The 13,826-nt window shown below is 44.3% G+C and overlaps 1 protein-coding gene across 3 annotated transcripts in view; it reads right to left on the bottom strand.

Moving 5' to 3' along the window:
* The window catches only part of angpt1 (angiopoietin 1), a 72,036-nt gene that overhangs the window by 24,222 nt on the left and 33,988 nt on the right, over positions 1-13,826 (bottom strand). For all 3 annotated transcript variants that reach the window (XM_038971793.1, XM_038971795.1, XM_038971794.1), the window contains exons 4-7: positions 11,504-11,736; positions 4,734-4,861; positions 3,661-3,762; positions 1,060-1,226 (exon numbers count right to left, since the gene is read on the bottom strand). In XM_038971793.1, coding sequence (XP_038827721.1) covers positions 1,060-1,226; positions 3,661-3,762; positions 4,734-4,861; positions 11,504-11,736 — 630 coding nt within the window. The remainder of the gene's footprint in view (positions 1-1,059; positions 1,227-3,660; positions 3,763-4,733; positions 4,862-11,503; positions 11,737-13,826) is intronic.

Consider the following 13,826-nt stretch of genomic DNA (forward strand, 5'->3'; position numbering starts at 1 on the left):
ATCTACCTCATCTCGGTACCCCACACATGCAATTATCTGTAAGGTCCCTCACTCGAGCAGTGCATTTCAAACACAGATTCAACCACAAAGACCAGGGAGATTTTCCAGTGCCTCTCAAATAAGGGCACCTATTGGTAAATGGGTAAAAAAAAAAGCAGACACAGAATATCCCTTTGAGCATGGAGAAGTTATTAATTACACTTTGGATGGTGTATCAATACACCCAGTCACTACAAAGATACAGGCGTCCTTCCTAATTCAGTTACTGGAGAGGAATGAAACCGTTCAGGGATTTCGCCATGAGGCCAACGGTGACTTTAAAACAGTTACAGAATACAAAAATAATGGCTGTGATAGGAGAAAACTGAGGATGGATCAACAACATTGTAGTTACTCCACAATACTTACCTAATTGACAGAGTGAAAATAAGGAGGCCCGTATAGAAATAAAATATTCCAAAACATGTATCCTGTTTGCAACAAGGCACTAAAGTGATATTGCAAAAAATGTGGCAAAGCAATTAACTTTTTGTCCTGAATTCAAAGTGTTATGTTTGGGGCAAATCCAAAACAACACTTTACTGAGTACCACTCTCCATATTTTCAAGCATAGTGGTGGCTGCATCATGTTATAGGTATGCTTGTAATCGTTAAGGACTGGGGAGTTTTTCAGGATAAAAAATAAATGGAATTGGAGCTAAGCACAGGCAAAATCCTAGAGGAAAACCTGGTTCAGAATAATTGGCAAATGTTGCACAATCCAGGTGTGGAAAGCTCTTACAGACTTACCCATAAAGACTCACAGCTGTAATTGCTGCCAAATGTGCTTCTTCAAAGTTTTTACTCAGGGGTGTAAATTAGATATTTCTGTATTTCATGTTCCTATATTTGCATAAATGACTAAAACATGTTTTCACGTTGTCATTATGTATCGATGGGTGAGAGAAAAAATCTATTTAATCCATTTGGAATTCAGGCTGTAACACAACAGAATGTGGAATAAGTCAAGGGGTATGAATACTTTCTGAAGGCACTGTAGATACAGCTCGTTAATAGTACCTGTAGTTGCGTTTCTCACTGTCGATGTGAAAGCGGTCGTATAGGGAGAAGGCCTGGTGTCCGTCCCAGTCGGTCAACTCCACACGGAGGGCATACTGCCTCTGGCTGGTCAGCAGGTATACAAACTCATTCCCCAGCCAGTGCTCTGCAGAAACCGTCCCGAAGCCCTGCAACAGAGGAAGAAGAGGAAGAGGAGGCCAGAGTCATCACTCAGGCCCATAAGGAATCTTACTGTCAAATCCGGGATACAGGATATAAGTAATTCCCGATCCCTTCCAAGGTCTTCCTGGAAAAGATGCAATCTCTCCACCATTTGTTATTAAAATTTTTGTCAGTTATTATTTCAGACCTTTTTTTGATGTCATCATCAATGACTGCTTCAGGGTTGACGCCAAAGCGAATTACATTTTGTCTTCAGACTGGGCTATCGTGTCTACCATTGATAATGTCCCTTTATACCATATAAATGCTTATACACACGTTTCTGTTCATGCACATTGGCTTGGTCTCACTAATAGTGACTGCCATGAGAGAGACTCACTCAACCGAGCGCAATAACGGAAAACCAGGTACATATTACAACATATAACATGGATTATTTCATACAGTGGAACACAGAGTATGAAACCGCGCATGAATAGCCCTACCTGTTTAGGACAGCGTAAACTGGGTCCAGCTGATAAAAGGCACACAAAGCACCCTTTCCACCCTTCCTCTCCCCACCCAAACCAAACGCGTAATAAACCCTCTTTATTTCACAGTCCAGAAGAATGACAACAGACGCACGCAATGCCATGCCAAGCCTTCTCATATCATTTCAACAATTACCACGTTTATATGTGATCACAATGACTCCCATCGTAGACAAAATGCTTTTGACAGCAGCAGCAGTAACTAACCTGCAATGGGGAGTATTAGAGACTGGTCTGGAGCTCTGGACTGTTCCATTAATGATTGGCGGGAAGGGTTGGGGGTGGATTGAAGGCGGAGATGTCTGTGTTTGTGCCGAGAGCACGCGGTGATTAAGAGAGTGGAAGGGGGAAAGTAAATATGGGGCATTCCTCCAGCCTGAGACACGTCCTGCTGTGTGGGTGGAATTAGAAAGTGGCTGGGCCACGACCTTAACTCAATCTGACTCCCTCCTCTGAAAGATCTGCTTTTTAGCGCTGTCCAATGCCACCCCTTGTGACTCCGTTTCATCTCTGCAGACCTGGCTGAATGCACCGACCGCTTTTCAGAGAGGAGGTTTGAACTAGTGTTGGGTAGAGAAGTACATTTTTTTGTAAAATGATAAAGACTGATTGAAAGTTTGATTTCATAAAGTGTGCCATACAAACAAACATACTGACAAACGCTTATACAGACAACCACTTATTTAATAAGGTACTGCAAATTGGCAACATTGATTTGTGTCTCATACCGGTTAGAGAATGCATGCACCATTTATTCTCCCGCTACACATACTCTATCTAGCACTGCTCATGTACTTATAAACATTACGGTCATAAGATCACATACTAAAAGTAGGGAAAGCTACCAGAGTGCTTTCCATCCTCCCACAGAATGGGATTAGCCCATCGAAGTTTGACTGTAATATTTATGAATCCTTCAAGTGTATTGAATGTATTCGCACGAGCCCGCAGAGACCAACAGCAGTTCATTGAATCACACAATAAAACACTATCAATCACCTTCAGGCTCTTCAAGGAGGAACTCTGAGGGAGGCAAAGGACCACACCGATGGTGTGCCGGGTATTCGGTGGCAGTACCAGGGTCCGTGCTGGTTCCATTGCCACATGTATTCCACGCTCTCCATTCTTGGCTGGAGGGGTGCCATGGCTCCCTCACTGCTTCTAACCAGCTGGACTCTCTGTCCGTACCTCTTTACCCTCCAAACGAGCCCAGCCCTTTTCGCCCTTGCCAAATCTATGTTTACCCTCCGCAGATCATCTATTACCATCTGCCCAGATCGGTCATTAAAACGCCCTCCATATTGAATCTGGTGTCCAGCTGCTATTCTAACTACGTTGTGGTAGCATACATTACAGCTAATAGGAACGGCAACGGGGTCACTCATCGTGCCTCAAGCCAAACAGAGCCTCTATTAGCCCGCCAGTCGCTGTCCGTTCCCTATTCAATAGATGATGATGATGATCACAACACCTGGCGCGGTTACATAAGACGAAACAAATGCATTGTTTTCGGACTAATGCTTCCCTGTGTAAAAAGAAGAGCAACAGTGGGTCAGGCCCAGGGTTGGGTTGGGCTTCACGCCAGCCTCCGACACGTAAGTCTCTAATCTGAGGGGTTGGGGAATCCCTCTCAGTGTGCAGATATTCCAGAGGTACAGCCGGTGTTGCCGGTTAGGTCACATCTGGATGGAGTGTTCCACACGGGCCTGGCCACTCTTGAGAATACAAGAGAATCCGACCTCAATTTCAACGTCTTAAATCAAGACGGAGAGGCGAGAGTACACCCATTTTGTCCTCATTTACTGTAACGGAGGATGTGTGTTGGAAACAGACTCCACATCAACGCATGGCTTTTGCTTGTGGGTGTGGTGCTGTAGATTTGGGTTGTGTGTTATTCTTCTTGTCTTACCGTCTTGTACTCCTTCCACGTTTTCTGGAAGTCCACGCTGCCGTCCTCTCTTCGCTGGATGATCGTCCATCCGCCGCCAGCGGTCTCCATGTTACAATGCACCTGTAAACACACACGGACAATCATTAAGTTCTCAGACCGCCTACAAACACATTCTACGTGCTCCTATCTTACGTTTTAGAGCACAACTATAGACATGGTAGGTTAAACTTGCTGTTGTGAACCATCATTCTGAAATACTAACTAGTGATTCCTTCTCATGAATCATCAGGGGGAATTTGAAGTATTTTGAGTCCTCCTCAAGCTTAATAAATGTCTCCTGATCCTCCAACAACTCCCGGGAGGTGATCCCAATCCCAGGCCTGGTTCAGATTAAAGTGGAGGGGGCCAGTGGAGTGGAGTTGGACACATGCCAGCGGACACCTGGGTGGAACACAGCCCTTAACCCTGGCCTCTGTCCTGTGTAAGCTGATAACAGGGGTATCTATCCGCTGTGGTGCTCTTTGTTTGAGGAGTGGAGAAGGTCTGGAGGAGGTCTCTCACCTCGGCCAAGACCCCAGCTGAACACACAGCGCCCAGTCTGGGTATAATTAAGAGATGTACCCCCCCCCCCCCGACAGAATTATTCTCAGAAACCAGACACGATGCTTTCTCCTTAATCTCCGCCTCATCGCTCACTCCTCCACCAACCTTCCCCCTCGAACCTCCCTGCCATCTGTCTGAGGTCTGGCAGCACCCTGTTGAGGTGGTGAACACCTGTTTCATCCCCCTCCTTATCCCCCGCCAACCTCTTGTGTACCCTTGCTCTCATCAGGCTACCGAGTGTATATTTTGAGCCTTTGATTATTCCTGAAGCACTGAAGCAGCCAATAACTATCATAGCACCCCTCCATTGGCTGCTCTCTAGTGGGTCAATATATTTGGCTTTCTTGGACAGAGTTGAAGCTTGCTCTAGTAAACAAAACACACTAAACTCCTTTAAACACCCATCAAAGAGTGTTGGTAGCTATTGAATGAAATGGTAGCTTTTTTCACGTGGCAGTCGCTATATTAAATTCTGTCTGGCTGCCCACCTTTTTGGTCTCCTGGGCATTGATATTTATGGTGTAGACCCCGTTCTTGTGGAAGCCAGCTTGGTACAGATCGGCACAGTCCCGAAACTTCTTCTCTTCGTCAACCCTCTTCGTGCTGTTTGGGACTACTGAGGAAACATGGGACACATATTTGGCATCACAACTTCAGGCTGTGGCAATTCAGACGGGTGCCAGAAAGACTTCAGAAAATAGACAGTGTCGTCTATTGTACTTCTAAGCAAAACAAACGTCAGCCGTCTCAGACTTAGCCTTTTTAAACTGGCACAGTTAAATTGAGTTTTACTTTCAAAGTGTCAACAAGCAACTTCCTTGTGCCATCATTTTCAAATGACATATTTAACTGACAGGTGTCAATGAGGTCTTTAAAAGCCCTGTGCTCAGCACTTGGCCGCTGCTTTCTATCCATGACCAAAATATACTGTATGACAGCTGAGCTGTCGCTTGACATTGTTTTCTGCACGCCCACCCATCCATTTCTCAGGTAACCTACATAAGGTGTGAGTTAGAATGTATTGAAAAGAGCTCCATGTTGAAAGGTTATCCAACATAGGTATGCTTTAGGCGATAAAAAGAGATGAATAAGTCAAATGGGGGGGGGGGGTGCTGATGAGAGTATAACGACGTAAATAATCGACTGTTCTTGTCTCAATCAAGACAGCATGCTGTGCAATGCTGAAATCAAAATGTAGCCTACAGTGACACTGTTTTCAAATGAATTTCAGGTACTGTATATCTGCATCTGTGAAAATGTGAACGACCTTGATGCTGAGTTGACAGAGTAATATAAATACATGCCCAGTGACTGACCCTTTGACGTTTCATACCGGCATGTCATTGATGATCACAGTATTTAAAGAAATAATGAACTACCTTTAGTTTCATGTCACATATGAGTCATCAAGCATGGGGGGGGGGGGGGGGGGGGGGGGGTTGTAATATCAAAACTGACAGTGTCCATTTCTCATGATTACCATCTTTACATTCCAGAAAAGGAATATTTTAGAAAAGTGACACAGAAGCCGAACTACGAGGTCTCTGTGTGGATATCCACATAGCTCATGATAAAATCAGAGGGGGACTGGATGGCTTATTAGCGAGACAAAAGCAGTTTGTCAAGTGGATGGTCTCCCGCCCTGAGAGAGATGGTGTCTGCCTTCGACAGGCCTGTTCAAAGAGGCAGCTGTGTCTATTTCCATCTGTAGATAATTATGGCGGCAATATTTTGAAACCAAGCAAGGGGCTGAGGACAAAATACTACAAGCTATACATTTCAAGTTCCTGTTATAACAAGTGGCTTATATTTACCCTCCAAGCCCTTGTTATATCGATGGAAATTCCATTTTTTCCCCCCTCCAAAAATGAGGGGGAGCATATCAGTTTTTACACCATTGTTTTTACTATTGGGATTGTTTACGCAAGGGGATGTCACTGGAAAGCGAAATGTGTCAGATCCTTAGACTCCACTTTGATCCTCCCCCCTCAGCTGAACAGTCAGTGGAGACACAGGCTGCCCGTTAGGCGTATTATTTCGGCCATTTTGACAAAGTATTGAGTGTCAGCGACAAGAATATCCTGCTGTGACAGGTTGATGGAGTGGGACCTTGCGCTGCGTAGTCTAACACAACAAACGGCCGGCCCTGTCGTGCCTCAATTTACCTCACACTGGGAGATGGCAGGATGCATTAGAGAGGTGGGAGAGGTCGGTGTCAAAGGGGAACCTTCTGACTCACAGTCCGTCACAAATTTCACAATCGACGGTGTGGTCGAAGTCTACCAGAGACTGGGGACTCCCTGCTATAGGAGCGGCACCATTGAAGAGCTTTCAGCCTGGCTCTGAAAATATTATTTATGTCCCAATATTTATTTACAGACAAATATTTCGTGGTTCAGTGGGGACTCGTATTCAGTGGGGGGTTCATGTGAAAAGAACAGCAGGGCTGGGGTGTTTTCATAAATCAGTACCCTTGCCAAATGAGCCCAAATGGACCCAGAGAGGCCGAGACGCAGAGCTAAAATGACTCTCATGAACCTACATGGAAGCAAGCAGACCCGAGAGGCCCCTCAAAGACCCCTGAGGATTGAAAAGGTCCCTTATGCATTTCTCTGTGGACCCTGAAGGCACCCCATGGAGTCAAACGGACACAAACACAAGAAAGGGAACCAAAATGGACAGACTCAATTGAATTTGAAAGGATGTTAAAAATAAAAGGAAATTGACTCAAACCCACAAAAAAAGATCTGAGTGAAAGACAAGCAAACCCAATTAGGGTCAATATAAGTCTGGGATAAGTCCATGATAGATGGTGCAATTACACACCTCATGGATATTCATGGATATTCTCTCTATCTCCTCCAGAGTATCTTTGCAGCGTCAGGTGTCACATCAAGACAACTGAGTATGCTTAAAACACGAGTAAAGTTCAATCGTAAAAGGCTTTAATAGAAGCCATCTGATGATTTACTCTCACCGTAAATGCCATTTTGAAGCATTGCATAGAACTCTGAGCTAAATGCAGGGAATTAAAATAAGATCATACTCCCTCCAGACATGGCTATCCCGGCTTTAAAAATGATTGATGCCTTTCATTAGGTGGGATAATAGAATACTGTGAAAGAAAATCATATTTATCGGCCAGAGATTTTTAAGAGCGTTCCAACACTGAGGTCAATTACCATTAATAACGGTCCTTGGCTCATTGCGCTATAATAAGGTTTCGGTAATAATCACGACCCAAACCTGAGCTCAGTGGCATCTGGCCTCATCAAAGATGATTGAACTAGTACAAAAGTTGAAAAGGCATTGAAAATGTAAATAAGTATATATAAACGAGAAGTACGTTTCTGGATAAACTTCAGTAACAATGTTTATGGCATTTTCGAATCTGAACTCCCTTTTTAAACTGTTCCACATAGTAAGTGTCAACGATGATTTGAATCTGAGCATTAAAGGACATTCTAGGGCTCAGTTTTCAAAACAGAGCCTAATTCGAGTAGACGCCATCCAATGGCACAAAAAGCTGACCCTCCCCGAACAAAAACACAAATCCGTTTGGTAAACAAACAAATCCTCCCCCGAAAATCCGCCCTTCTAACTGAGCTTCATCGCATCTAGATTTAGACACTGTTGGGGAATGGGGGTGTTGCAACAGGCAATCAGTTGAGATCTACACCTTTACCTCCACTGGACAGGACCTCCCCTTGGAACCATTATAGGTTGACTTATTCGTCAGGGGGGAATCGGGTGACCCCAGCGCCTGGTTGGCCCTCATCGCCACCGTGGAGGAAGAACGGACCAACCACAGAGCCAGAACGTCAATGTTCCATTTCATTCTCCTCTCTCTAAAGCAGCCACCAATCCCGGCGGAAGGCTGGATTGCCCCTGTGACCCCAGAAACACCCTGAGCTGACAGGGAGATAACATGGCTGACTACGTGACAAAGTGGAACATGGCAGACTACTTGCCAGGTCAGTTAGTGATTTATTTTTCAGTTAGTGACATGTTTTTCAGTTAGCGACTTGTTGTAGCTACTTAGTAAACCCTAATGACATATTTGGGTCAAAACATGGCACGTCACAGTGATTGGGTAATATGAGCCAATCAGTCGAGAGCTTTAATGACACTCAAAGGACCTCCTGCCATAAAGTGTTCCTACTGTCAGAGCTATGAAAAGAGGCCGCTGGTGATCCATTTTGCATGGAACATTAAAGCTATGAAGTAGAACATCCTGATTAATACAAAGCACGTCTTAACCATGTCATGCACACATCCACCCACCATGGCTCAGATATCCATTCATGCCTGCTCATTTCCTGTTGGATGGGTGAACAGCCACAGGAAACAGTGTGGGGTCTAGGCTGTCACAGCAGGAAGTAGCAGGGTGCAAGGTTTCTCTCTACACAACTCCACCAATCCCAGAACACACTTTTACTTGAAATCTCCTGTGAAATCTCCAATGTGATAGAAGGCAGACTTGGATTCAAGTGGGTTCTGCTATTGTGTTGAGACGGAGGGGGGGTAATGAGTTCACTACATTGACTAAACCTGAGGATCGTGTTGCTGACGGGGTCAAACGGTGGGCCGGAGGGAAATCCCTGCTCCTCCTAATTATCGCCGTGGGGAGACACAAAGGAAGAAGATAGTTGATTACTCAAAACGGTGGCTGGTTGACGTTTCACTCAAGCGGCAACCACAGCCGCGGCTGTTATGGTGAAGTATGATAAGCCATTACAGTAAAGAGAGCACCACGCTGAGTAACAAGAGTGACGTGTGCTTCCTGAAAAAGAAAAACCACTGTGGCTTCTCCCTCAAGCAGAGTTTAAGGGACTAGGTATCCCCCTGCATGGAACCATGTTTATGGTATTGGCATCATGATAGGACTGTACTGTCTGGACAAAACATGTATTGTTCTATCGCAATCAAATTTCCCCTTTGGGAGGCCAAACAGTTTCCAAACACCTTTTCCATTTCATATTTGTATTTTTATATTCTTATCTTGCACATGTAATAACAAATAAAGGAACTGTAGAAAAGGGAGTGGTAGCTGACAATCGCAATACATTTCTCACAACAATTGCCTCACATTTGGTATAGAAGCTACCTGGTTGTACTGGAGTGTATGGGGAGGGTCAGGTCCTAGGATATTACTGCAAGATGGATGTACAAGCTGATGCCTTATCCTTTACAGCAGTGTCTCAGGCTGAAGTTGTCAAGAGACTGTCTGGACTAAACTGCTCCAAAGCTACAGGCCTCGGCAATATCCCTGACAGAATTTAAAGAGATGGTGCTGAGCTTATTGACCCCTCTGTCGCCCTCTTTAATCAACATCTCTGAGCAGGGTAGAGATCCCATGGATTTGAAACTGTCACAAACGTCGTCTTGAAAATGACCGGACCAAGGTGCAGCGTGGTGAGCGTACATTTTTCTTAATTTTTTTTCAATGTCGCCAACAAAACAAGAAACAACAAAAACGAACGTGAAGCTCCGTAAGGCTATACCTGCATTCAACAAAGACAACATCCCACAACTAAGGTGGCAAAACAGGCTGCCTAAGTATGAATCCCAATCAGAGACAACGATAGACAGCTGCCTCTGATTGGGAACCACACTCGGCCAAAAACAAAGAAATATAGAACATAGAAGGCCCACCCAAATCACACCCTGACCTAACAAAATCGAGAAATAAAAATGCGCTCTGCGGTCAGGGCGTGACAGAAACATGCTTGAGTGATCCCTATCCACAAGAAGGGCAGCAAAACAGACAAGGGCATCTACAGACCTGTATCTATTTTGACTGTGCTGTCTTATGAACAGAAGAATATACTAGCAATAAAAAAATATATATACGAACTACAGTCTGGTTTTAGAAAGTCCCATTCCACTGACACGTGTATTGCTTTTTAACTGACTTTATCACGAAAGACATTGACAAGGGACATTTCTGTGGAATGGTTATGCTGGATCTGCAGGAGGCATTTGACACAGCTGATCATATGACCATGCTCTAGAAGTTAAAATGGTGGATGTGGTGGACGTTAATGAAAAACATTCTAGGCCGAAGGTGATTAGCTGTGGGGTCCTGCAGGGGAGCATCCATTGCCCACTTATCTTCCTATGAAATTATGATCTAAAATGAACATGCTCTCGTAATTTGTTTTTGTATGCAGATGACTCTGCTCTGCTGGTCCCATAAGAACAAATTCTCAGTAGAAGAGATCTTTAGTGCAGAGTTATTCAATATCAGTAAATGGCTTTCAGATAACAAACTTTCTCTGCATCTTGCGAAAACAGAATCCATCTGATTTGGTTCCAGAGTAAAGCTGGCAAGGTCCCCTGGTTTTAGTGTCACAGTGGACAACTCAGTGGTTACACTATGAAACTCTGTCAGCTACCTTGGTTGTGAATTGGATAGTCACCTGACTGGTGAGACTATGGCCCTAAAGGTTTTAACAAAGATAAACCAAAAAATACCTTGATAGTGACACCCTAAAGACTCTGGCAGGTGCACTAGTTCAGTGTTGATTATGCGTGCACATCATGGTTCAACAGCATTCCTAAACATGAATACGCTACAGACCAGCCAAAACAAACCGGTGAGAGTTGAACTTAATAGAATGTCAAAAGCTGGCTAATGATCGAGCGATATAAAACATTTTCTTCTTCATATCTGTATGTAATGCTCTAGGCCAGAGGTACTCTTACCCTACGAGGTCCGGAGCCTGCTGGTTTTCTATTATACCTGCTAATTAATTGCACCCACCTGGTGTCCCAGGTCTAAATCAGTCCCTGATTAGAAGGGAACAATGAAAAAACGCAGTGGAACTGGCTTTGAGGTCCAGAGTTGAGTTTGAGGGCAATGTCGTCCTGTGCTTTATTTTGTTACGTGTTATCAAATCAAATGAAATTGTATTAGTCACATGCGCCGAATACAACAGGTATATAGACCTTAGAGTGAAATGCTTACTTACGAGCCCCTAACCAACAGTGCAGTGCTGGGGGCACGTAAAACGTCTGCCATCTTCTCCGGCGCCATGTTATATGTGTAACCAAAGTATACTTAGTACTTCGTGTCATTTTTTTTTGTGTTATCCACATGTGGTGTTGCATTGTGTTTTAAGTTGTCAAATAAATCTATCTACACCACATATGCATGCGTTTCACTGTTGTCTTCAGGGCCGAGCCCCCAACTAGGCATCTTCTTGAAAGAGAATACAGTATGATGTCTGGCAACACGAGACCCTTAGCTACTTACCTCCGTCTTTGTTGCAGAGGCTGACGAGGTTGTGCACGGTGTCCATCATCTCCTGCTGCAGCCTCTGCATGGCGGTGCTGTTGCCCGTCGCCCTGGTCAGCTGGGTCTCCAGCTCACGAATCACTCCACTCTGCTTGGCCACCAGGGCCTGCAGGCTGCCCTTCTCCTCCCGCAGCATCTCCAACTCCTCCTGGTGACGAGACTCCATCTCCTGCATCTTCTGCTCCAGGAACCTTGGGAGTCAGAGGACCCAGCATAGGAAGGTTAGTTATGCATATACCTATAGTTTATAGAGAACTGTAATCTAAAGCTATAACTAACTTTTCTTTATCGGATTTGTCCTCTATTCGTAATCTGGTGCTTACATTGTTGTATGGAATTTACATAGTCGTTCCCAAATAAATACTGGTATCGGTCCCGTGTGGCTCAGTTGGTAGAGCATGGCGCTTGCAACGCCAGGGTTGTGGGTTCGATTCCCACGGGGGGCCAGTACAAAAGAGTATGAATGTATGTACTTGTAAGTCGCTCTGGATAAGAGCGTCTGCTAAATGACTTAAATGTAAAGGTATTTCTTTGTGATTGTCAAAAACAGTGAAATTCCATCACTTTCTATGTTATTTTCCACATGCCTCCTTTTAACAGATCAAGCAAGTGAATTGTCATTCTAAATCTGCTGCAGCATATCCCCTTCTCTCTACCCCAAAACATGTTCTGAACTGTAACTGTGGTAACATGTGGAATGGGAACCCAACTTTACATAAGTATTCAGACCCTTTACTAGGAGACTCATAATTGAGCTCAGGTGCATCCTGTTTCCATTGATCATCCTTGAGATGTTTCTACAACTTGATTGGAGTCCACCCGTGGAAAATTCATTTGATTGGACATGATTTGGAAAGGCACACACCTGTCTACGTAAGGTCCCACATTTGACAGTGCGTTTCAGAGCAAAAACCAAGCCATAAGGTCGAAATAATTGTCCGTAGAGCTCCGAGACAGGATTGTGTCGAGGCACAGAACTGGGCCGCTCGGCCAAACTGAGCAATCGGGGGAGAAGGGCTTTGGTCAGGGAGGTGACCAAGAACCCGATGGTCACTCTGACAGAGCTCCAGAGTTCCTCTGTTGAGATGGAAGAACCTACCAGAAGGACAACCATCTCTGCAGCACTCCAACAATCAGGCCTTTATGGTAGAGTGGCCTGATGAAAGCCCCTCCTCAGTAAAAGGCACATGACAGCCCGCATGGAGTTTGCAAAAAGGCACCTAAAGGACTCTCAGACCATGAGAAACAAGATTCTCTGGTCTGATGAAACCAAGACTGAACTCTTTGGACTAAATGCCAAGTTTCACGTCTGGAGGAAACCAGACATCGCTCATCACCTGGCCCTTTACCATCCCTACGGTGAAGCATGGTGGCAGCATCATGCTGTGGGGATGTTTTTCAGCGGCAGGGACAGGCAGATTGTCAGGATCAAGGGAAAGATGAACGGAGCAAAGTACTGAGAGATCCTTGATGAAAACCTGCTCCAGAGCGCTCAGGATAGACTGTGGTGAATGTTTACCTTCCAACAGGAAAATGGCCCTAAGCACACAGCCAAGACAACACAGGAGTGGCTTTGGGACAGCCAGAGACCGGACTTGAACCCGATCTAATATCTCTGGAGAGACCTGAAAATAGCTGTGCAGCGACACTCCACATCAAACCTGACAGAGCTTGAGAGGTTCTGCAGAGAAGAATGGGAGAAACTCCTCAAATACAGGTGTGCCAAGCTTGTAGCGTCATACCCAAAAAGACTAGAGGCTGTAATCGCTCCCAAAGGTGCGTCAACAAAGTACTGAGTAAAGAGTCTGATTACTTATGTAAATGTGATATTTCAGTTTTTTTTTAAATTTTATACAGTTGCAAACATTTCTAAAACCTGTTTTTGCTTTGTCATTATGGGGTATTGTGTGTAGATTGATGAGGGGGAAAAACAATTTAATCCATTTTCGAATAAGGCTGTAACGTAACAAAATGTGGAAAAAGTGAAGGGGTCTGAATACTTCCCGAATGCATTGTATATATATTACGCCCAGACTGTAATATATATACAAATGTTTATGTCAGTAGATTCAGTTACCATGAGTTGCACACGGACAATAAACATACATACATTTCATCATACACTTTGTAGATGAAAGTAAACCTTAACTGTATCCAATGGTCTTCCATTTTATAATTATAATTATTATAATATAGTCTTACGTGGAATTGATTAACAAATTTAGAACTAAAGGGAAAAAAATGGGCGGTGATTTCATAATTGCACAAGCTTTGCAAATTT

This window comes from Salvelinus namaycush, chromosome 32 (genome assembly GCF_016432855.1).
Source record: "Salvelinus namaycush isolate Seneca chromosome 32, SaNama_1.0, whole genome shotgun sequence".
Taxonomy (NCBI): Eukaryota; Metazoa; Chordata; class Actinopteri; order Salmoniformes; family Salmonidae; genus Salvelinus; species Salvelinus namaycush.